The 26,087-nt window shown below is 36.3% G+C and overlaps 1 protein-coding gene across 1 annotated transcript in view; it reads left to right on the forward strand.

Moving 5' to 3' along the window:
• APPBP2 (amyloid beta precursor protein binding protein 2) overlaps positions 1-26,087 on the forward strand; it is a 60,455-nt gene that overhangs the window by 24,689 nt on the left and 9,679 nt on the right. The window contains exons 4-10 of the mRNA XM_002695642.7: positions 959-1,082; positions 13,857-14,025; positions 17,962-18,051; positions 20,391-20,458; positions 20,539-20,644; positions 21,513-21,637; positions 24,669-24,754. Of these exons, the coding sequence (XP_002695688.2) occupies positions 959-1,082; positions 13,857-14,025; positions 17,962-18,051; positions 20,391-20,458; positions 20,539-20,644; positions 21,513-21,637; positions 24,669-24,754 (768 nt within the window). The remainder of the gene's footprint in view (positions 1-958; positions 1,083-13,856; positions 14,026-17,961; positions 18,052-20,390; positions 20,459-20,538; positions 20,645-21,512; positions 21,638-24,668; positions 24,755-26,087) is intronic.

Genomic DNA, 26,087 nt, shown 5'->3' on the forward strand with positions numbered 1-26,087 from the left:
TTACTCCTGCAGGCTTACAGCCTTCTCTCTAATGCCTTCTTTGGTAGAGACTACCAGGGAACCAACTGGCAAAGGAGAAATGTGATAATAGAGTCCTAGCCGTGTATCATCAGACAGCCTAGAAGGGTTGGTTTGAAGCTGAAAAACATGATAACCTAATAACCAGCACAATGCCCAGTATGTTGAGAGGATGAGTAGGAGATTGCTTAATATGAATATTATAATCTCATTAATCCAGTCATTTAGTGAGCACCCTAAAATAATAATCATATTTAGGAGAAGAAATATTCTAAAGCACACTTCTCCCCATTTAAAATATTTGTTTCATTACACACAATTAAACATAAAACACCAGACTGAGCAAAATATTTTTTCTTCAACCCAGCTCCTATTGACACTATTAAGACTAGTTGGCACGATCAAAAAATGTATTAAACCACTAGGAGGGGGTCATGAGCCTCAAAAAAGATGAACAGTATTCCAAGGAAGTGATGCCCAGATGCTCAGTGCATTAGGACTGTTGAAGGACAGCAATTTGATTTTTTGCTAAAAAAAAAAAAAAAAAAAATTGACATGATCTAGCACTACTGTTTCTTTTTATCTGTGTGTCCTCTGTAATGTGGTTTATTGTAAGAAGATGAAGTTTATTTGATTGAAAAGTTAACATTAACCCTGCATGATGAAAATGTTAGAAAAATCACTAAATATAGTGGCTAATTAACTGGAAAATGTCAGTGGAATATTTTTAGAGGGTTAAAACTCTTGATTCCTTATTCAGGGTGTCAACTTGGATCTAATGCCGCTAGTTTGTTTGAAAGTTTCTTTAAAATTTCATAGTTGGTGTCTTTGTTTTGGACTAGAAAACACAGGTTTTTTCCATTTTAGATAACGTTCATGGTAAGCATGCTTTCAGGTGATTGTTAAATTATCTGAAGATTTTGGTTTCTCTTGTCCTCAGGTGGCTTTCTTTCAGATGCAGGCTGGTACAGTGATGCCGAGAAGGTTTTTCTGTCTTGCCTTCAGTTGTGTACTCTACACGATGAGATGCCTCATTGGTTTCGTGCAGTAGAATGTTGTGTGAGGTAAGTTGGAGCGGTCCTGTGTTACATGCTGTAATGGTGTTAGTGGCTTTTCTAGTTCTAGCTCATCTAAGCGAACTCCAACATTTGATCAACCTTCTGAGATGACATTCATGTGTCAGTTTCACTAGTCTGGCCTCCTGTCTCTCATCTCCAAAACAGAGTTATCTTGCTACAGACAGCTTAGATTGAAGTATTATGAACCAGACTGTGTGTTATATATATCTCTTTTCTTTGTCATAGACCTCGTTTGTTCATTCATTCAACAAATATTTATAGAATGCTGTACTAGGCACTGGATGCTTGGAGAAGAAATATACTTTTTTCTTCGGTGTTTTTTTGTTTGCTTGTAACAAACAAATGTTTGTTTACATTTCTGGAATCATACATAACCTGATTAATATTTTATTTATAAATAACTTCTTGAAAATTCATTTTTTAACAGATATACTTAAAGGCAAGCAAATTCAGAAGGACTCTGTGCTTTTATGATCTTTATTTTTTTTGTACATGTAGCATTTAGTTTTAGCTGTTTTCATGTAGGTTTTCTCTTGCCCCCCTCCCCCAATTTGATTTGACATTTCTTTAAAAGAATTTTTTTAATATATAAAACTAAAGGAAAGTTGAAATAAAGTTAAAAAAATAATGAAAATTCTATCATAAGTTAACCAGAGTCTGGTCAATTTACTGAATTTATTATATTTTTACTGAATAAGTGATGATATTTCTTATGTATCTTAGAAATGAGTTAATTAAATCTGAACCTCTTGAGAGCTGGAATATAGGTTCTTTTACATAAAACCATTGTTGATTTATGTTAACATTTACTAATGCTCTCTGTTCAGTCTTTTGAGGTTATTATACTGTTTTATACAGGGCTCACTTGTGTTAGACAGAACTTCCTGAAGTATAATGTGGAAACTTAGTTATAAATAATATTTTAGAAGCTTAGGACAATTGCCCAGAGATATTTTATGATAAATTATAGTAATAATTGCAACCCCAATAATTGTAGCCCACCAAGTTCTTCTGTCCATGGAGTTCTCCAGGCAAGAATACTAGAGTGGGTAGCCATTCCCTTCTTCAGTGGAATCTTCCTGACCCAGGGATCGAACTCTAGTCTCCAGCATTGCAGGCAGATTCTTTACCATCTGAGCCACCAGGGAAGCTCCAATAATAATAATAATAATTGTGTGCAGAAGCTATAAAGGGATTGGTTATTGGGCCTATACTTTGTAGTACTGATAAAAAATAATCTGTGTCATCTTTCCTCTCCACTTCTGCCTAGGAATAGGAGACTTGACTATATATCATGGGATTTTAGGGGCTAGCTAAATGTTTCTTTGTGTATGAACTAGTTAACTTAGAATTTTAAAAATCCATTTTGTATGATGTCATTGTAGATTCCTCTTTCATAGCAGGCAGTCTTTTGACCTACAGGTATAACATTTTCTTATATATGCTTGCTTTTTACTCATGAAGTCAGATTTATTTCTTTTGGATATCTAACATTTCTCTTGTCTGTCTGATTTTAAGGCTCTTATATAAATTTTACATCAATATAACCAAAAGATTTTGTTTTCTCCCAGGACTAGGGCTCCTCTTCTCTTTCCTGTTTTTTATTAACTTTAGCATGTAGCTCATTATGTTTGTAAATGTTACAGGCAAGGAGAAGGGTAAAAGGCTCATGCCAGCTGAGTTCTTTTTTTCAGACAGAAAAAATAGTTTTCCTAGAAGCCTAGGCCTGTCTTCCTTGCTTACCTCTCTTCGAAACTAGAAAGCTGGGACAGACTCTGCATATCCTCCAACCGGTATAACGTCTAGGGAGCAGAACGTTTTTAATTGTGCATTTTACTGCTCCAAATGAACTCATGGGTCTACATTAAGGAAGGAGGAGAGGGGAAAATATTGGATAGGTTACTTTAATTCAGTTACTGTTTTGGCTGTCTTTAGAACAAACACATATGAGTAGAAAAAAGCCTGTGCCAAGAAACAGAACTGTTTATAACACTAGCTTACTGCCTGTATACCTAGACATCTTGTTCTTAAGAATTTGAAATTTCAGAATAAAATTGGCTCCTGCACAGCTATACTTGATAAATTCTTGGTCATGATAGGCATACATAAAATTTTTAGTATTATAGTAGTATTGTTTGAAAAAAAGATTAAATTATTCTTAGCTTTAGAGTTGGGAAAACTCTGTTTTGGAGAACAGATGCTAATGAAATCCTTTAGCCAGCCCCAGGAGTTTTGAGCCTAATCTAAGAGTGTGTTTTTAAATTTAATAGCACAAAATCAGTTTCTAATTGGGGTGGAATGAAAGCAGTATAGAGCAGATGTTGGAGAATCATCTTGTCAAACCTGGTACCATTTCTCAGTCTTTGTTTTTTTCCTTGAAGACACGACTTAGTTTCTTTTACTTTAATTTTTCTATTTAATAATTTTGTTCTGCGTATGCCTGTGTCAATTACCAAACAAATCGAAAACATTCAGAAATCTATGAAGAAGAAAATAAATATGATCTGTAACCCTGCTGCCCAGAAATAACCACAGTTATTATTTTGGTATATTTTGGGGATTTTAAGTGAAAAATTGAACTTGCCAAACCGAGAGGAAAAGACTTGAATCTAGATTGAAGAAAGAACCCTGAGCCCTAGGAAGATGAATTTCTTGAAATCTAAGAATAAGTAGAAATTAGAAGCTAGGAGACAATAGCAGTATCTCAATTACTCTGAAAATACTATACAACATTTAGGATAAAATTCAGATTTTTAAGTGTATAGAGACCAAATATACCTCCATGTCTTTTTCCTAAGGAAAACAGTCAAGAAATTTCTCTAACCAGACAAAAGTTCAGTAATAGCAAATCTCAAGGTAGGGGAAGATAGTGTAGAAACGTGATAAATAGTGAGCATTGTAATATATACTAGACATAATGGAGTAGAAAGAGCATGAAGAACAAATTGTGAATTTGTAATATGTCTTATATAAGGATTTTTTTTTTTCAAACTGGAAATGAAAAGGAAATTATAGAAATGAAAAAACAGGGATTTCCCTAGTGGTTCAGTGGCTAAGACTCCAAGCTCCCAGTGCAGGAGGTGTGGGTTCAGTCCCTGGTTGGGAAATAGATCCCACATGCTGCAACTGAAAGATCCAGCGTACCACAAGGAAGATCAAAGATCTGAGTGCCTCAGCCAAGACCTGGGATAGCCAAAGAAATAAGTGTTTTTTAAAATAAGGAAATAAATTCTCAGTTACCACCTAAATGTAAGATGATTTTCTTTTTCCACCTGAAAATTGAAGAGTTGCCTTACAAAGCCCCTCTTATTATGTGATGTTCTTTCAAGTCTGTTGTTTTAAACAACAAAATACTATTTGGGAAAGAAATGTTAACCTGAAAACTTAGCCTGTGCCAGCATCAGGAAACTCACAGAGATAACCTGCCCGAATTTTCTTTTTAAGAAAGTAATGAAGAACTTCCCTGGTGGTCCGGTGGTTAAGAATCTGCCTGCCAATGCAGGGGAAATGGGTTCGATCCCTAGTCTGGGAAGATTCCACATGCCCTGGGGCAGCTAAGCCCATGCTCCACAACTACAGAGCCTGTGCTCTATAGTTCATGTGAGGCAACTACTGAAGCCCAAGTGTCAGAACTCCTGAAACCATGTGCTGTAACTCCTGAAGCCTGCGTGCTCTGGAGCCCGTGCTCCACAATGAGAGAAGCTACTGCAGTGAGATGCCTGCGCACCGCAGCTAGAGAAAGCCTGCAAGCAACAAGGAAGACCCCATGCAGCCAAAAAGAAAGAAAGAAAGTATTGGAATTTAATACGTTAAGAATTACTCTGGAAATCATAGCCTTATAGTTGTGTTAGGTATCTTTATTAACTGGCTTCTTGAATATTTCTTTGAAATGTAATGGATTAAGTGACTTGGTTGCAGAAATTATGGATGTCCACTTGTCTTAGGCAGAAGGAAAAAGCCCAGTGGTCTTAATTCTTTGCAAATGGTTGATGGTGCCTTTGGATAAAATTTCTAGTGACATTATACCAGGCTCAAAAGTGCTGATTTGCAAACAAGTGAAAATGTTTTACTCTGAAAAACTGTTAGGTGATTCAAAAAGTAGTTTGATGATGAAAATAAATGTTTTAAGATGCATGTGAACAGTTTAGTAACATTTCATAAATTGCAAGGAAGAAAAGTTTTAAAATTTTAATTTAGGTTTAAAATATTTATAACATAAAGATGATTTAAATATTAGAGATTTCAAAATTTTATCATATATATCCCTAAAACTTAGTATGTTCAAGTTGGCAGAAAACCTTTTTGGATGGAAGGTGGAGGCTGATGTTATTATGTTCAGGTTGCTTTATACTGGGCATATATGATAGCCTATTTTAAAAGTATGTATTTGGAAAAATGTAGTACTATAAGGAAGTATTATAAAAGTCTCATCTTGGTGCAGGGAATATGAATGGCTATCATTATTTAATGTTCAAACATTGTCAGTGCTTAGGGAGGGGTATTTAATAAATTGATTAATGGAAAAACATGATAGACATTCCAAATTAGAATAGTGAGAGTAGAGTGGTAAGAACGATTGAAGACTTGTCCAAGCAAGATACAAGCAAAGAGAATAGAGGACATAACTAAGTATGATAAATGAAAAATGTGAAATAAAATCAAATACAAGTGGCATTACAGTACATGTAAACGGGCTCAATTCCCCTCTCTAGACAGTGACTGCCAAGAAGGTGAAAAAATGAAACCCGGCTATATACTGTTTAAAGAAAATAGCCTCAAACAGTAATATCAACAATAAAAGCAGAATTCAGTATAAAAAACCCATTAGTTAATTAAAAAGGATGTTGATAATAAAACGTACAATCCACAAACAAAAAGGTCACAAACCCAGGTATCAGCCCTCTATGGCTTGGACAGAGGAGTTTGGCGGGCTACTGTCCATGGGGTCACAGAGAGTCAGACCTGACTGAGCATGCACACGCATAGGCACGTAAGCAGTACACTGTAAAAATACAAAGAATTTGATTTTAAAAATATATGTAAAAGTCAAGTATCTCCAAAGTAGGTTAATTCAGAATTCATAGAGGTTATCAGGGTACTAGGTTTTCCCCATCTTTTCACTCCTCTAATCTCCAGTGGTTGTAAGAATGCTCCTGTGGTTTGAGGTATCCCATGCAGATTCCGCATTGTCCAGCAGAAGAAAGACTGTATTTTATCTCTGATGACAAAAGAGCCTTTCTTGGAAACCACCAAGCTGACCTCTTGTGTCTCATTAGGCAGAGCTAGATCATTTGTTTACCTCTGAATCAGTCACTGGCAATCTGAATAGGATCGCTATGTTAGGATTGGCTTAAACGATCGGCTTAAACTAATGATTTACTCATGAGTCCTACAAGAAAGGAGTCAGTGCCTCACAAAATCAGGGTTCTACCAATAAGCATGAGATGAGGAAAATGCCTTGGTTAGGGAACCAGCAGTATCTGTCTCCTCTCACAGTGCTTTGCTCCCCCATTTAAAATTAAAACCACACCAGATAGGTATTTATTAGAAATACAGAGTTACCTAAACTGACCCAAGAAAAAAATAGAAATTCTTAATGAAATCTAGAGCAAATTGATTGAATCAGAAATCAGAAAAGTCCAGGACCAGAAGGAAAATTTTAAAAATAATTTTTTAAAAAATGTGGCAAAACTAGAATCCTCATGCATTGCTAATGAGAATGTAAAACGGAGCAGCTGCTATGGAATAGTTTGGTGGTTTTTTAAAAAGATGAACACAAAAATTACCATATTACCCAGCAGTTTCAGCCCTAGGTATATATATCCCAAAGAATTGAAAACTGGGATGCAAACAGATATCTGTATGCTAGTGATCATTGCACAATGTTTCACACTGGTCAGAACGTAGAAATGACTCAAGTATCTGCTGACAAAAGAACCCTTGAGCAACGTGGGTTTGAACTGTTGAGTGTCCACTTAATACACAGATTATTTTTCAGTACATACATAATACAGTACTACATGGTCTACTGTTGGTTGAATCCATGGATACAAAGGCCTGACTGTAAACTTATATGAGAATTTTTTTTTTTCTTTACTGCCCTAAAGGGTCAGTGCCCCAACCTCCAAATTGTTCAAGAGTCAGTTGTGGATATACAGCAAAATAATATTCAACCAATTTTGATATATGCTACAATATAGGTGAGTTTTGAAAGTAATATTCTAAGTGAAATATGACAGATACAAAACCACAAATACTGTATGATTTTACTTAAATATCTAGAATAGATAAATTTATAGAAACAGGTAGATTGAGGTTACCAGCAGCTGGGGGATATACAGAGAGAATGGGAAGCTATTGTATATTATAGAGTGTCTGGGGTGATGAAAATGTTATGGAAATGCAAGATGATTCATTAAAAAATACACTTGGATGAGCGGGAGAGAATTTTTTTTCCCCCTTCACGTTTACTTTTAACATACTTTGGTCATGTCTGTCTAAAACTAGTTATCTTGCTCAATCTTATAGTAAATATATTTATAAACTAGTGGCCTTTGACCAGGGGTTGTGAAGTGAAAGTCGCTCAGTCGTGTCTGACTCTGCGACCCCATATACTGTCCATGGAATTCTCCAGGCTAGACTACTGGAGTGGGTAGCCTTTCCCTTCTCCAGGGGAATCTTCCTGATGTAGGGATCGAACTGGGGTCTTCTGCATTGCAAGCAGATTCTTTACCAACTGAGCTATCAGGGAAGTAGTGTGGCTTTTAGATTTGTATATTTTCCACTTCAAACAATGAGTAACTTAATTAATTAAATGGTTGCTTTTGATAATAGCTATTAATCAAGTAGCTATGATTTTATGTTGTCATAAAAATAAAATATCGTGGGACTGTGGGTATACGGGAAGTCTGTTTATCTTCTCAGTTTTGCTGTGAATCTAAAACGGCTCTAAAAAATAAAATCTATCTTTAAAAAATATTAAAATAAAGACTGTGCTTAATGGTTATGCCACGTTTGGAGAACCTTGAGAGCCTGCCTTTTCCTTAGACTGAACACTGCGATAGAATTAGATCCTTGGTTGCACCAGAAGTTTCTTGGATCCTGCATCCTGCTCATTGTAAGCCCAGATGAACACACAGACCCTGAAGAGTCTACATATGTTGAGTTTGCCCTTTTGTTTCAATAGATAATCAGCAGAGACTGGAGAAAATATCAAGCTGTGCTTTTTCTAGCATGAAATACTTAGTTTGCTACCCCCATCATATTCCAATTACTAATTTTCAGAAACTTACTTTTAGGGAGACTACCTACAGTGAAGTTTGCTGGAAATGCAGTTACTAGTATTGTAGAAATGACTGGTGAGCATGTTTCATTCTCTAAATTTAATTTTTTTTCCTCGTTCAGCTATTTGGATAACTATCAAATCTGTATTTTCTTATAGCAGTCCTTTTTTCTCAAGGTTTTTTTTTTTTTTTCTTGGACTGTTGTAATATCTTCTGTTGTGGGTTGCCTTACCTCCAGTCTTGGCTTTACTGTAATCCATTCTGCACGCTATAACCACAGCTGTCTTTCTAAAATTTTACTATTTAATATGGTAACCATTAACCACATGTGACTATTTAACATTAAGAATTAAAAGTCAGTCCTAAGTCACACTGGGCATATTTCAGATACTCATTAGCCACGTGTGGCTACTAAATTGAGTAGAGCAGATATGGAACATTTCAGTTGGTTTTATTAGACTGTGTTGTCCTACGGCATAAATAATCTCACTCACTTTTGCAGCCAGAGTGCCTTACTATGTCAAATTAGACCCTATAAAAATCTTTGTTTTCTCTACTTTGGACTTCCCTGATAGCTCAGTTGGTATGCAATGCAGGAGGCCCTGGTTCGATTCCTGGATCAGGAAGATCTGCTGGAGAAGGGATAGGCTACCCATTCCAGTAGTCTCGGGCTTCCCTTGTGGCTCAGCTCGTAAAGAATCCGCCTGCAATGTGGGTGACCTGGGTTCAATCCCTGGGTTGGGAATATCCCCTGGAGAAGGGAAAGGCTTACCCACTCCAGTATTCTGGCCTGGAGAATTCCATGGACCATATTGTCCATGGGGTCGCAAAGAATCAGACAGGACTGAGCAACTTTCACTTTCACTTTTCTCTACTTTTATCTCTCTTCACATAATCCATTATTCATGATATTCCAGGCATGTTGGCTTTCTTACTATTCTTTGTTTATGATAGAATTATTTTCCCTTTCTCAGGGCCTTTGCACTCGTTTGGAACATGTTTCCCAAGATCTGCACATGATTACCTCTTAAATTTAAGTGTCAGCTCAGATGTTATATCTACAGACAGAGGAGAATTCTTCTGTCTGCCCTAAGCCCCTCCTTTAAGAAGGTTTTGATCATATAACCCTATTTTTTATCGTCTTCATAGCATTTATCGTCTTACTTATTGATGTCTGTCTGCCTACCTTAATACACCATTCCCCACTAGAATGAAGTTCTTTCCCTTCCAGTTGTCCTGAGATGTAACTGATATACAGTACTGTATACATTCAAGATGGTGTGCAACACAGTGGTTTGACTTAGATACATTGTGAAGTGATTATCACAAGTTTAAGGAGCATCTGTTACCTCATGTAGGTTCAGTATTAAAGAAATACAAAAAATTTTTTCCTTGTGATGAAAATTCTTGGGATTGACACTTAACAACTTTTATATGTTTAACATACAGTAATGTTCTTTTATCATTAAATTAACATCCCTCATACTTATGACTGGAAATAGTAACTTTTGTGTGCCTTCGTCCACTTCCTCTCCCCCTACCTCCCCCCTTTGCTAATCGCAAATCTGATCTCTTTTTCCATGGGTTTGTTTTTAACGTATAATTGATCCACAATACTCTTGTTAGTTCCTGTTACACAACATAGTGATTCAATATTTCTATATAACTCAAAATGATCACCAGATAAGTCTATAGTTACATTGTGTGACCATACAGAGATTTTACAAACTTATTGACAATATTCTCCATATTGTAAATGACATACCTGTGACTCCTGCAGCGAGAAGTTTGAACCTCTCAACCTTCTTCACGTGTTTCTTTCTGTACCCCATTCCCCTCTGGCAACCACCTGCTCATTCTCTGTCTGTAACTCTGTTTCTGTTTGTAATGTTCATTTGTTTTTTAGATTGCAAGTATAAGTGAAGTCATTCAGTATTTGTCTTTCACTCTGATTCATTTCACTTAACATAATACCCTCTAGGTCCATCCATGTTATTGTAGATGGCAAGGTTTCATTCCTTTTTATGACTAATACCCTATTGTGTATATATACCACATCTTCTTTATCCATTCATCTATTGATGGGCGCTTCGGTAGCGCCTATATTTTGGCTATTGTAAATAATGCTGCAGTGAGCATAGGGGTGCATACCTCTTTTCTAATTAATGTTTTTGTTTGGATGAATACCCAGGAACTTCTGTCCATTTTTTAATCAGGTTCTTTGTTTTGGTGATGTGTGGATTCTTTGTATATTTTGGATATTAACCCCTTATCAGATACATTGTTTGCAAGTATCTTCTCCAATTCCATAGGTGATCTGAACTGGTTTTTGATAATTTCCTTGCTGTGCAAAAGCTTTTTAGTTTTATGTGTTCCCATGTATTTACTTCTGCTCTTGTTTCCCTTGCCTGAGGAGACAAAAAAAAATTACTAAGATTGATGTTAGAGAGCTTACTACCTATGTTTTCTTCTAGAAGTTTTATGGTTTGAGGTCTTACACTTAGGCCTTTAATCTGTTTTGAATTTAGTTTTGTGTATAGTGTGAGCAGGTAGTCCAGTTTGATTATTTTGTGGGTTACTGTCTAATTGTCTCAACACCATTTATTGCAAAGGCTGTCTTCCCCATTATATATTGCCTGCATAGTTAGAATGAAGCTCCTGATGGTCATAAATTCTTTCTCTCTTTACTAGATTTCACTTTTTTTTCATTGTGGCAGGGATCATTGCAAACTCTGGGTTATTAAATGAGCAATTTGTCAAGTGACAGTGTCTCTTAATTTTGTATTACTTTAGCATGAAAAGTCTGTATACCAAAACATATTTTTTTCTACTTTTATATTTCTGGTTTAAAATATAAATCCAATCAACTCATCTGATAATTACATATATTTTTTCTTCAAGTTGAAATTTTGGGGTTTCCCTGGTGATCAGTGGGTAAGACTCCATGCTGCCAGTACAGGAGGCCCAGGTTCAGTCCCTGGTCAGGGTACTGGATCCTGCACACCACAGCTAAGAGAGAAAAAAAAAATCCTGCATGCCACAAGTAAACATCCCACATACTGCAACTCAGACCTGTTCAGCCAAATAAATACTAAGATAAATAAATGGGGGAAAAAAAGAAATTTGGTATCATGGAAGGTACTTCATTCAGAATGTTGGATTAACCTTGTTGCTGTTGTTCAGTTGTTTAGTCATCACTCTTTGCGACCCCATGAACTGCAGCAGGTCAGGCCTCCCTGTCCTTCACTATCTCCCAGAGTTTGCTCAGACTCATATCCATTGGGTCATTGATGCTTTCTAACCGTCTCATCCTCTGCCACCCCTTTCTCCTCTTTCTCTCAGTCTTTCTCCATATCAGGGTCTTATTTGACTCTTGGTATCAGGTGGCCAAAGTAATGGAGCTTCAGCTTTAGCATCAGTCCTAACAGTGAGTATTCAGGGTTGATTTCCTTTAGGATTGACTCGTTTGATCTCCTTGCAGTCTAAGGGACTCTCAAGAGTCTTCTCCACCATCACAGTTCAAAAGCATCAGTTCTTTGGCACTCAGCTTTCCTTATGGTCCAAGTCCCCGGTCTATACACAACCACTGGGAAACCATAGCTTTGACTATACATATAGACCTTTGTCAGCAAAGTGACGTCTCTGCTTTTTGATACACTGTCTAGGTTTATCATAGCTTTTCTTCCAAGGAGCAAGCATCTTTTAATTTTGTGGCTATATATAGTCACAGTGATTTTGGAGCACAAGAAAATCTATCACTGTTTCAACTTGTCCCCCATCTATTTGCCATGAAGTGATGGGACTGAATGCCATGGTTTAGTTTTTTGAATGTTGAGTTTTAAAGCCATCTTTTTCTATTTCCTCTTTAACCTTCATCAAGAGGCTGTTTAGTTCCTCTTTGTTTTCTGCCATTAGAGTGATATACTGTGTTGTTTTATATGAGGGTTTTAGTCTTTTCTAAAAGCAGTTAATTGTACGGTGAGTGTTGGAAGGATGCACATTGTGTAATGTTCCACCTTATTGAATAATCCTGATGATTCAGAATTACTCTTTTTATTTTTGCCTGCTCTGGGTCTTACTTGTGGCATGTCGGATCTTTCTTTGCAGCATATGGGATCTAGTTCCCTGGCCAGGCATCAAACCTGGGCCCCCTGCCTTGGGAGCACACACAGTCTTAACCACTGGACCACCAGGAAAGTCCCCCAAAGTACTCTCTTTTAGAATAGCTTGGTGATTGCCTGGGGGAGGGAGAAGGATGAATTGGGAGTTTGGGATTGGCAGATGCAAACTGGTGTATATAGAATGGATAAACAACAGGTCTTACTGTATAGCATAGGGAATTATGTTAATACAATATAGTAAATCAACTATACTTCACTTTTTAAAAAACAATAGTAAAATTACTCTCTTTTTTCCTGACTATACAACAGAAAGCTAGAGATCAGAAGATTGTTACCATCTCTCTCATCTTGGGTCATTGATATGTTAGTATTTTTGGAATAGATATAAAAGTTAGATATTAAGTATCTGGGTTTCATTTAATACTCCTGAAGAATGCTTCCTAACCTCTCCATACTTGGTTTTCTTTCTCTCTTTTTTTTAACTTGGTTTTCATTCATTTATTTATTTTCCACTTGGTTTTCTTTTAAATGATGTTTATACCTTGTTCCCTCTCAGAGCTGAGCATTTTCATAAAATTATATTGGCATGATATATGGACATAATGTTTTAGCCAACATCATAATAGATTCTTAAATATATGTCAGGTCCTCACAGTGTTCTGTCTCATATGTGGTTCGTACAGATGTATAGCCTGTTGCTATCTTGACCTCAGTCTGACCTAAAGCATTTTACTACTCTTACATATCACTAGATAATCAGCATGGTTTTGCAGATACTTGTGTGTAAAAAATTCTGTATTTTTCCATCATAGAGGATAAAGGTTATGAAAGAAAGAACTGGCAGTACCACAGTTTTCAGTGAACTTGTCTTACTAGAAAGATAATTGAATTAAGCATTTTTATAAAGCAACAAAAGGGTTGCAGAATATACTAGAAAAAAGAATGGAAAGTAATGATAGGTAATAGGATTTCATGTTGATCTTTATTGTCTTCATTATTTTCCAGATCTCTTATAATAAAACTGTATTACTTTGGGATTTGAAACAAAGAGAGTTTTAAGTAATACATGTAGTACATGACAAGTGCACAAAGTATACACAATATTTAGAGAGGATAAGGAATCAACATTGGATCAGATTAATCACCGGTAGCTTTCTGGGATGAACATACACTTCTTTCTGTGTGTAGTCAGTCCCAGCTTGGGCCAGACAGTTGTTTTCCAGTAGTGCCTCGTTTCTTCTGTCTGGTGACCTTAACTCATTTGGGTGCTATGTAGCCATCTGTAAGAGGTTACCAAGTCTACCATACAGAAAATAGCTATCAGAAATAGGCTCATATTATTTGTGCAATTGCAGATTGCTTCATGTGCGAAATGGAAACTGCAAATACCATTTGGGTGAAGAAACGTTTAAGTTAGCTCAGACATATATGGATAAACTCTCAAAACATGGCCAGCAAGCAAACAAAGCTGCACTCTATGGAGAACTGTGTGCACTCCTGTTTGCAAAAAGTCACTATGATGAGGTGAGTGTTTTGAAGTATATTTCATTATAACCAGTAAGTATCTGTTAAGCTGAAAATAAATCATATAACCTCATATCTGTCTTAATCTCATTTTCAAATAATGGGTTTACTTAAAGCAATATACATTTGTAATGGAATACTTTAAATAGGCAAAGGAGTATTCTGTGAGATGGATTTTAAACATACACACGTACAATTTTACGTTTGTTTTTAATTTGACTAAATGTACTTCTGCCTAAATTATTTTGACAGCGTGCTCTGTTAAATGAACCTTTAGTGGGTGCTTTATTATTGGTTGTGTAGCTCTGGGTGAACTCTCATAAATTGAAGGCATTCATTTCATTGGGAACCTAGATTTTATTTACACTTTAATTGCATTGTTTTGCTTCTATCTCTGAGTTATCAGAAAGTAGTAGCCTCCATTTTGGCTTTATACTGTTAAATTAAGGCTTTGGTGCTAATGAATACATAGTTGAAAAGTGAACTGTGTGGGCTTAACTCTTTTACAAGGTTACTTTATTTATGGAAGAATATCATAATTATTTTGCACTGTCAGATAGCTGTCATTTAGCTTTAATATTTTAAAATTGCCCTAATGTCAATTTTTGCCCTGCAATGTAAATATATATATATATATATATATATATATATATATATATATATATATATTCCACATTTAAAGGAAAGTTACCATTAGAAGTGAAATTAGAGAATTCTAGAATAACTGTAAAGTGATGTTTACAACCCCAAAGCTAGGATCATCCCGCTTTTAATATTTATCAAAGAAGGCATTATCAAAGAATGTTGGAAGTGTTGAACTTGTTGAAGTGTATGGTGAGAGTTTGTTAAGTTTTTTAAGAAACTGCCAGATTGTCTCTACCAGCATACGTTCCCACCAGGAAGAAGTGAGAACTCCTGTTACTCCATACCCTTGCCAGCATTTGATGTTAGTGTTGTAGATTTTGGCTGTTCTAAGAGGCATGCCTCATCGTTTACATTAACTATTTTTCAAAGCTTAATATTTCATTCTAAGATGAGTAAGTGCTGAGGATCTAATTATAGCATGCTGACTGTAGTTAATACTATATGTATATTTGAAGTTTCCTAAGAATAGCTCTTAAATGTGCTCATCACACATAAAAAAAGAGAACACTGAGGTGATGCATGTGTTAATTAGATTGATTGTGATACTCATTTCACAGTATGTATGTATATCAAATCTTGTACAATTTAAATATATACAATTTTTGTCAATTATACTTCAGTAAAGTTGGGGGGAAACTTTTTTTAGTCATCAAGCTTATTTGTTAAAATCTAAAATCCTAATCAGCATGTCTGCATTTTCTCAGGAGGTTTATATATTTTTTCTGGTTCTTTTTGATGCTGAATTCTTGTGTCTGCTGAATTAGTTCTGTTGATGAATTGTTTTGCTGCCCCTTTTATGCAGTAACTGTACCCAAGCGTGTCAGTCTAGATATAGAATTTGGCCCTTTTCTGTTGTTTTACACACCAAAAACAAAGAACCCCATTCACAAAAGGCCTTTGTGTGGACAGCCTTTATGGAAATGAGAATGAAGTAAACAGCAATGGTATTTGCCTGCCTGAAAAGTTCTTCTGGGAATTCCCTGGCATCTGGTGGTTAGAACTTTGGCATTTCCACTGCAGAGGACCCAAGTTCAGTCCCTGGTGAGGGAACTAAGATCCTGCAAGCCATGAGGCATGGCTAAAAAAAAAAAGTTCTTTAGGTGCCCCACCATGACCATCCTTTATCTCTCCACATATGCCCCCCTCATCTTGGCCGTCTCTGATTGCTCTTTCATTGTTTCTTTTCATCTCTGTTTCTCATACTCCCCTGCATCCTTCTTTCTGTTCTGTAAAGTAAATCATGTCTTGCCATTTTTTACTCCTGTACTCAGCTCCAGGCCCATCTTCTTCTGTCCAGACTCAACAGTGTATTCAGTGGAACAGAAATATCTTTTATTCACCAGTTTCCACTTTATTTACCAGCAGTTACTGTTTAAGTGACAGTTTTTTTCTTTCTGAACATTTGAATTGGGGGGTGTTATACTGGAGAAGGAAATGGCAACCTACCCCAGTATTCTTGCCTGGAAAACACCATAAACAGAGGAACGTAATGGGCTACAATCCATGCGGCTGCAAAAGAATCATTCACGACTTAGCAACCAACAGCAACATACTATATTTTATTCATGATCTTTGGAATTCGCTGCACATTCATGAGGAACATTTAAGTCTAGAGATGTTTCTCGTGTAATTTTGATAGTTTATAAATTTGTCATTGATACCTACAGAAAAGTACACAAATCTTGAGGATATAGTTTGATGCATTATCACCATATTCTGCTCTGAGTCCATATAGTCTAGGATATACCAAGATAATACCAACCTCCAAACAGCACTGACTTGGAATAACACCAGTTGATTCCTTGCTCATGTTGCTTCATGTCTTGGTCTGTCTGTGGCTCTGCTTCACATCATATCTACACGTTGATCAAAACCCACATGTTGTGGAGCGGCCTCTGTCTAGAACTTTACCAGCATTGGAGCAAAGGCAAAAACAGTATGGGGAAGGAATTACTGGTTCTTGAAGCTTTCTCCTAGAAATGGCACATTTCACATGAACTCTGCTTATATTTTAATTAATATTTTGGCCAAAGGAAATCTTAATGTGAAAGGGAAGTTTATCTTTCCTCAAGCTGCTGCTGCTGCTGCTGCCAAGTCGCTCCAGTCATGCCCTACTCCATGCGACCCCATAGATGGCAGCCCACCAGGCTCCCCGGTCCCTGGGACTCTCCAGGCAAGAACACTGGAGTGGGTTGCCATTTCCTTCTCCAATGCATGAAAGTGAAAAGTGAAAGTGAAGGCGCTCAGTTGTGTCCGACTCTTAGCGACCCCATGGACTGCAGCCTACCAGGCTCCTCCGTCCATGGGATTTTCCAGGCAAGAGTACTGGAGTGGGGTGCCACTGCCTTCTCCGTATCTTTCCTCAAAGAGGGGCAGTAAATATTTTAAAAGCAGTATTACAATTTACCACAGATTTTACATTCTTACTGGGGCAAAATCAGCTTATTTAGTATCTTACAAACCAGGTGTTTTTTTAACCCAAATCATTTTTGCTTATTTTTTCCTGTTTTGTTTTTGCATCAAAATTGCTTCTGAAGAGTTAACATCTTTTAGGTGGAATGAAAGAGATGGAAGCTTATAGAAGAAAACAAATGTTTACTTTCTAATTTTCAGGTGGTTTTCCCCACATTTTTATGATCCTTTTGTAATACTTTTTGTTTCCTTGAAGCAGTTCTTACTATCCAGAATAATTCATTTTGCTTCCCCACCCTCCACCCTACTAAGCACTAGGGGATGAACGACATTCTATTTTTGTCCCCTACTAGATACCTAGGCCCTAGCACATTGTGTGACACTGTCTCAAAGAGGTGTTGTGTTGGTTAACTGTATCACTGCACATAAAATGCTTAGAACAATAGCTAGCACAAAGTGAGCACCCAACTACACAAGCGATTGTAGTAGAACAATATCACAAAGAAGTGTTACAGTAGGGGGAGGAAAGTACAGGAAACCTTGTCCGGAGCTGAAACCTGAAGGACAGCTTAGGTGGTTTAGGGGGTTGGAGGAAGGAGGGGGATGTATCGTAAGGCAGAGGAAATGGTATGTGCAGAGGCTCTGGGACAGAAAGAACATGCTTCTGATGTCCTGAATATGTGTCACATATCCAAAGAAAAATGTAACAAGCATACTTTAAAGAAAACTCAGCCTCTGAGAGGAAATTTTAAGTGTACATATTTTGTGTGTCTTCCTTATTCAGGTACTTGAAAGCTTGCGGGAAAAATTCTTAAGCATTTCATTGAATACTGTCAATTTGATACATCACAGGGTTTGCTCTTCTGTAAATTTTTTTAGGCATACAAATGGTGCATTGAGGCAATGAAAGAAATCACAACAAGCTTACCAGTCAAAGTCGTGGTGGATGTTTTAAGACAAGCTTCTAAGGTAAATATAATGTTAAAATTATTAAATGGATTATAGAGTTTAATAAGCTTCAAATTTGTGTTAATTAACCTACTGTTTGGGGGCTTCCCTGGTGGCTCTGCCTGCCAGTGCAGGAGACACAGATTTAATCCCTGATCTGGGAAGATCTTTTGAAGAAAGAAATGGCAGCTCACTCCAGTATTCTTGCCTGGAGAATCCCAGGGACAGACGAGCCTGGTGGGCTGTAGTCCATGGGGTCGCAAAGAATCAGACACAACTGAGTGACTGAACAGCAACAGCCACCACCTGCTATTTAAAAAATTAAGTGTTGCATACTCATGGATACCAACATCTATTTTCTAAATTTTTCTGCTCAGTTTCAGGAATCTGGCTTCTTCTTAAACCTTTACAGCAACCTGAATTCCTTATGCCATGATTGTATGGGCTTCGGTCACTTTTCTGCTAAAGGATATCCTAGTATTAAACCTTTCAGTCACAGTATTGCAGTCTCACAGTGTGCTAGCTTTCTGTTCTTGACCTGATAGGCAATACTTACATGGTGTTTCTTCTTACTGGGTAAAAAAAACAGAATGAATTAAGTCTTTGAAATCATTTAGTAATATTTTTAAATTGCTGCTTTAGTAAACTGAAGCTTTAAAGCATTGATATAATTTTCAGATATAGTATTTCCCAGAGCTTTTCCATTTTGAATATTCCACTTTGGCTGGTTTTACTTACGGAAATTTCAGTTAGAGGAATTTTTCTAAAATGACAGATTTAGAAGAGTCTTAAGATTTCTGTAAAATTTATTAAGTCATTTTAGAGCAAGTAAATAGCATAAATATTCAGGTAATCATTAGAGCTAGAAGAGACAGTAATATGTTTTTTAATTTAAAACATTGAATATGCATTTAGTATAAAAACAGCTTAATTTATGTGCAAGATTTATATTTCTGTATTTAAATGATACTTAAAGTCTACTGACTTTCCCATGAATCAGAACATTTTAAGAAGTAATAGGAATACTTGGAATTCTGTACATTTAAAGATTATTAGATGGAAAACTTCCAGATAGTTTTAAGCTACTGGGATATAAATAAGTACTTTAGGAAATAATGGTGAACCCTCTCCCCCCACCCCACCCCCCACTATTTTATTTTATTTATTTATTTTTAGATGTAAATAACATATTTAATTTTTTAATAGATAGAATTGAAAGCAGGTTTGTTCCCCAACAATCTAGATGGAAAATGCCCTTTCCCATGAAGTTTTCTACGTATAGATAAATACGCTCACCAAAAAGCACCTCTTTGAAATACTATTAACTTCATTAATGTCTCTGTGCCTCAGTTTCATTCTCTTTAAAATGGGAATTTTGAAGAGACCTTACTTGTAGAGTTTTCCTTTCATTAAATGAAGCAGAGCATGTAAAACACCCAGGACATTGCTTAGTAGAGCTAAGCAATGTATTTCATTTAGTTTTTTTTTTTTTTTTTCCCCTAGACTACAGAGCTAGTCATCAAGACAGTATGGTACTGGCACAAAGACAGAAATATAGATCAGTGGAACAAAATAGAAAGCCCAGAGATAAATCCACACGCCTATGGACACCTTATCTTTGACAAACGAGGCAAGAATATACAATGGAGAAAAGACAATCTCTTTAACAAGTGGTCCTGGGAAAACTGGTCGACCACTTGTAAAAGAATGAAACTAGAACACGTCCTAATACCACACACAAAAATAAACTCAAAGTGGATTAAAGATCTAAATGTAAGAACAGAAAGTATAGAGCTCCTAGAGGAAAACATAGGCAAAACACTCTCTGATGTAAATCATAGCAGGATCCTCTATGACCCACCTCCCAGAGTAATGGAAATAAAACCAAAAATAAACAAATGGGACTTAATTAAACTTAAAAGCTTTTGTACAACAAAGGAAACTATAAGCAAGGTGAAAATACAGCCTTCAGAATGGGAGAAAATAATAGCAAATGAAGCAACTGACAAAGAATTAATCTCAAAAATATACAGGCAAACCCCCTCCCCCCCCCACTATTTTAATAACATGTAAGAATGGGAATATATGAGCTTTTTAAGATACCTTTGTTATAACAGTTTAGTTCTGGGCATGACTGAAAATTTTAAGTTTTATAATTACTCAGGATATATACACATCTGTTTATAATGGAATTTTCAAATACTTGGAAGGAAAGAAATTACAAATAGATCCATTCTATTTATGTTTGAAGATGTTTTTTTCTTTTTAACCATTGTAGTTTGAATATATAAATCGTATTTGTTTTAACACATTCATTAACTGTTTGTGAGTTATTTAACAATTTTTCATTTCATCTTTAGGCTTGTGTTGTAAAACGTGAATTTAAGAAAGCAGAGCAGTTAATTAAACATGCAGTGTATTTGGCACGGTACGTGATTGTTATTAAAAATACCATTTAAAATTGTCTCTCTCTACTTTATATCCTAATAGTTTTGTATCTTTTTATAGGGATCATTTTGGATCCAAACACCCAAAATATTCTGATACACTGCTAGATTATGGGTTCTACTTACTCAATGTAGATAATATCTGTCAGTCTGTTGCAATTTATCAGGTATGTTAATAGTTACACTTTTTCTTTCAACCTAAATTGACTTGCTGACCTATAATTTGTTTATGGTGTATAAACTACTCTCAAAAAATAACTTTTTCGGAGCCCCTTCTCATATATGGCACACCATTATTTTACTAAATAATAACAGAAGTAAAACTTAACTTCTTTAGGAATTAAAGAAGTAAAACTTCTTAAGACTTACTGTTTTAGGAATTAAAGAGGCTCATCTAGGGAAAAAGTTTGGAGTTGTGGGTCAGTATTTAGTAGTTTTCAATTTTTTAATTTACCCAGATGATGTCTTTGTTGTTACTTTAGCACAAATCATTATAGTGCCTTTGTAGTAGCAAGAAGGGTAGATAACAGTTATTTTAGGCCTTAGTCAATCTTAGGTACATGATTTGTTATGCCATCACTCTGGACAAGGTATCCCTGATTTTATAGTTTATTTCTGAAAAGGATATAGAGAAAAAACACTAATGTAATTCCTAAGACATGTGAATGACTTTTATTAGTAAGCCATTGCCTTTTAATTCAGACTTACTCTTCAGAAAATCAAGCCGTGAGTGACTTTTATGTCCTGTTGTGACCTAAATTTGGAGAAGGAAATGGCAACCCACTCCAATATTCTTGCCTGGAGAATCCCATGGACAGAGGAGCCTAGCAGGCCATGGTCCATGGGGTCGCAGAGAGTCGGACACGGCTGAAGCCACTAAGCATACATGTGCTCTAACTACAGCAGAACTTTTTTCCAAAACTGATGGGGTTGAGTATATAAAATATATATTTAGGTCACTAGACTGCTTAATTTAACTAGGTAGTGTTTTCTAAGCATTCACAGTATTATCAGTTATTTTCTTGACTCTTTCAGGCAGCCCTTGACATTCGGCAGTCAGTGTTTGGTGGCAAAAATATTCACGTAGCAACAGCTCATGAAGACTTGGCGTATTCCTCTTATGTTCACCAGTATAGCTCTGGGAAATTTGACAATGCACTGTAAGTTCTACTTTCCTTTTCATGAGGAATTAAATGCTATTGCTATTTTGTTTTGTTTTGCTTTGCTTTTTCCCTAACACAGTACTATTTCATGTATAAATTAATGGATTAAAGTTGTCCTCCTGGAACTTTAACAAGATCCCTAAAATGTTCTTTAAGTCATTTAAAGTCATCCCAATTTATAAGCCATTCATTTAGAGCGTATGTGGTTTGACATTGAGACTTTTATATCATCATATAAAATGTCTTTTTTTTAAGTATCTCTTTCAGTAATTTTTCCTTGACTAATACAGTGGTGTACAAACTTGATCATAACATGCAGAAATACTGAATGACAGTCATCTTTTTTAATGCATAACTGAGCTTGTAAGAGAGAGAGGAAATCCCCAATGGCCAATAATGGACTAAAACCCAAAAGGGTAGGCATGAACCATGGTGTAACTGTTCTGGGGTGGTAAGGCTTAGAAGGCCTTAGAAGTTTCTGTAACCTTGGTTGAATACCAGTCCTGGTTTTAAGAGATAAGGCATTAGGCCACAGGAGGCTGTGACTTAAAACTGAAGCCAAGATCAAAGCTACACCCTCAGGGAAAGGGTAGACCAGGGAAAAACTGCCCACTGGCAAGAGGAGTGACGTGGAAGATTGTCCATCTTAGGCTGAGCTCTCAGTTGAACAACACGAGCCTCATGGGGGAATTTATAGGCTATAGACTTCTCCCTTGTATTTGGGCATCATGCATACAGGAAACCCCAAACCGAGGAAAACATTAAGAAGTACTTTGAGACTGCTGATTTCTTTTAGGATGCTTTTAAGGAGAAAATACAAAGCTCTTGGTAATAATTAACCTTCAGTCCAAGCCATACAGACTTCCCTTAGACCTAACTCTACCTAAGATGAACTCACCATAAAAAATGTTTTTAAATAAGGGAACGTTTTCTCTGTGAGTGAGTCAGAAGGCATGATGAACAAGATTAGAACACTAAAAATATCAGTTAACAGAATGTTTTGGTTGATGCTATAAAGTAAGGATTCTTAAATGACTAAGGGTATAAATGGGTTGGCAAACTATGGCCTGAAGGCAAAATAAAGGTTAATTGGAACCTGGCAGTGTTCATGCACTCCTGTTTTGTGTGTGGTTGCTTTTATGCTTCAACAGCAGAGTTGAATAGTTGGGACAGAGTGTGTACCACATAATCTTGAGATGTTTACTGTATGGCCCTGTACAGGAAAAAAAAATTGCTGACACTGATATAAAAGAAGGAATCAATAATGCTTTAGAGGGAAACTTAAGGGAAAAAGGCAGATATAAAAATAAACTGAGGGAACTATATGTATATCTGAGTCACTTTGCAATATACCTAAAGCTTACACAACACAGTAAATCAAGTATACTTCAATAATACAAATAAATGAGACTTCCCTGGCGGTTCAGTGGTTAAGACTCTACACTTGCACCACAGGGAGCATGAGTTATTTCTGGTTGGGGAACTAATATCCTACATGCCGCTTGGAGCAGCCAAAAATACACAGTAACATAAAATGACCGATACATGCTGCAGCTTGAACGAATCTTTAAAACACTGTGCAGGTGAAAGAAGCCAGCCACAGAGGACCGCATATTATATAATTTCATTGCATGAAATGTCTAGACTAGGCAAGCCTGTAGAAACAGAAAGTAAATTGGTGGTTGCCTAGAGTTGGGGGAGTTGGAGGAAAATGAAATGACTGCTAATGGGCACAAAGTTTCTTTTGGGGGGGATGAAAATATTCTGAAATTAATAGTGATAGGTGCATAACTCTGAAATATGCTAAAAACCTTCTGTTGTACACTTTAAATTGTGGTATGAATTATGTTAATAAACACTTATTATGAAAACAAATTATAATAGCTAGAATTAGAAAATAGTCATTGACATTAAAACTCAGTAGACAAATTAAATAGCATTAGATACAACTAAAGAGACAGCAGATTGGAAGATAGATCTGAGAAAATTGATGATTGCTTCAGTTCAGTAGCTCAGTCATGTCCGACTCTTTGCGACCCCATGGACTGCAGCATGCCAGGCCTCCCTGTCCATCACCAACTCCTGGAGTTTACTCAAACTCCTGTCCATCGAGTTGGTGATGTCATCCAACCATCTTATCCTCTGTCGTCCCCTTCTCCTCCTGCCTTCAATCTTTCCCAGCATCGGGGTCTTTTCCAATGAGTCAGTTCTCCACATCAGGTGGCCACAGTATTGGAGTTTCAGCTTCAGCATCAGGCCTTCCAGTGATATTCAGGACTGATGTCCTTGAGGATTGACTGGTTTGATCTCCTTGCAGTCCAAGAAAGATGGGAATAGAAGGTGTAGAGTTGTTTGAAAGGAATTGGTAGATAAAATAGACAAATAACTTGCCTTCTGTTTGACAGGATGAGCCATGAAACAATAACCAAACATGTCAGATGAGAATATATGCTGTGAAGAAGAATAAAATAAACTAAGAGTTTAGAGAGTGATGGTAGATTTTTTTAGGGTCTTCTGTATAGGCTGATCTGGAAAGACTTCATTGAGGGTAAACCATGTGGATATTCAGGGAACAACCATTCCAGAGAGACAATAAAACAAATGCAAGAATCCTGGGCTAGAACTGCTTTACATGTTCAGAAAATTGCCATTCCTATGTGGCTAGAAGGGAAAGAGGGAATTACTTCTGATAATGGTAGGAGATGTGGTCAGAGAGGTAGCCCAGTGAAAGATCATATTGTATTAAGCCTTGTAGGCTGTGATAGTAATTTCACAGTTGGTTATGAGGGAGATAGATGGGAATCCACTGGGTGTTTAAAAGTTCATTTAATTATCCTTCAAATAAAAATAAATTAAGGGAGGGAAAAAACTCAGTGTACAAAAGATTGGAATGTTACAGCGAAACTTGTCCTTTACCACAGCTAGTTTTAGGGATTCTACCAGTATTATGTTGTAAATTATGGGGGTTTTAATGCCTAAATTATTTGTAACATAAAAGAAATGCCAGAATTTATCTTCTGTATTGCAGGTTTCATGCAGAAAGAGCTATTGGTATCATTACCCACATCCTACCTGAAGATCATCTTCTTTTGGCTTCTTCAAAGAGGGTGAAAGGTACCCTTTGTAATCTAGTCTCCTATAGATAGATAGATGTATTTTAAGACTTCTTTAGCTGTCAATTATAATAGATGCCTACTATCTGACATTTTAAAATTGATTAAAATAGGAATATTTGTTGATTTCCTCAGAATTAGACTGTATATTACTAAAACAGACAATCACTGATTTAACATATTTGCCCACGTCTCTAAGAATTTCCAGTGGTTCATAATGAAAAGTTGTTTGCTTCTCTCATACAACATTGTTAGTAGGCTAGAGTACCCTTCTTTCTTCCTTCCTTCCACTTGCCTCTTCCCTCCTTTTTCTCTTTCCTTTCATTCATTCATGCCTTTCTTTTGAGGGGAGGATTGAAGAATCACCGTGACATTGCAGATGGGTTTTCACACGCCTTCACCTTTATTGTGCAAGACTCTGAAACTGTTTCATATCAGGTTACCTTTAGTGTTGCAAGGCTCGCACCACATACCACTTTCTTCTTTACTTTTTAACTCTTCTGCAGTCACTTACCAAGGGCCTTTGATTTTGCTGACGATTGGGTCACCCATGTGGTAATTCCTTGCATGATGAAGAACTTTTACCTTAATTCTGGAACTAGGCTTTACCTCTCCTTTAGGTTTGCATTTTTGAAGTCATGCAAGTAATACATGATGTCAAGAATTAAAAGAGAAAAAATTAAGTTACTTGAAACTCATCAATCCAGAATCAACATGTGGGCAAATATTTTTTTTAGGCTTTTCTTTCTTTGAAGACTGAAATGAGTGAATAATTTTTTTTTAGTTCTGTAATCTGCTTTGTTCACTCGATGTAGTACAAACATTTTCTCATTTCAATACGTGTAGGTATATATCCTTTTTTCTGATGTTTTTTCTAGTTTTCTAATGTTTTTAACTGCACCTGTCTTATTGGACCTCTACATTTTTTTTAACCTTTTGTTCTTTAAAAATGCTACAGTGAGCTAAATCTCTTACTTTTTGTGCATATGAACAATTTTCCTAGCAATAAAATTGCCCGGTTAAAGAATATATATTTGTAAGACTTTAAATGGAGTTTGAGGGTCTCAAATAGAACTTTGAAGTTAAATTATCTTCTTATCTGATTTGACTGGTCAAGTGAGTTAGGAGGAAACCAGTTCTTTTACTTCTATTTGGTTAAAGGTTATATAGTTTGCAAATGTGGTTTCACAGTTTTCAACAGTGGTTAGGTAGTCCTTGACACAGTTTCACAATTTAAAAAAATTTGCCTTTTCATTCTTGTCTTTCTTCTGTTTGCTTAAAAAACAATTTACGTCAGCAAAGCAAACCGATCTGGTAAAATAGAGAGTAATTCT

This window comes from Bos taurus, chromosome 19 (assembly GCF_002263795.3).
Source record: "Bos taurus isolate L1 Dominette 01449 registration number 42190680 breed Hereford chromosome 19, ARS-UCD2.0, whole genome shotgun sequence".
Taxonomy (NCBI): domain Eukaryota; kingdom Metazoa; phylum Chordata; class Mammalia; order Artiodactyla; family Bovidae; genus Bos; species Bos taurus.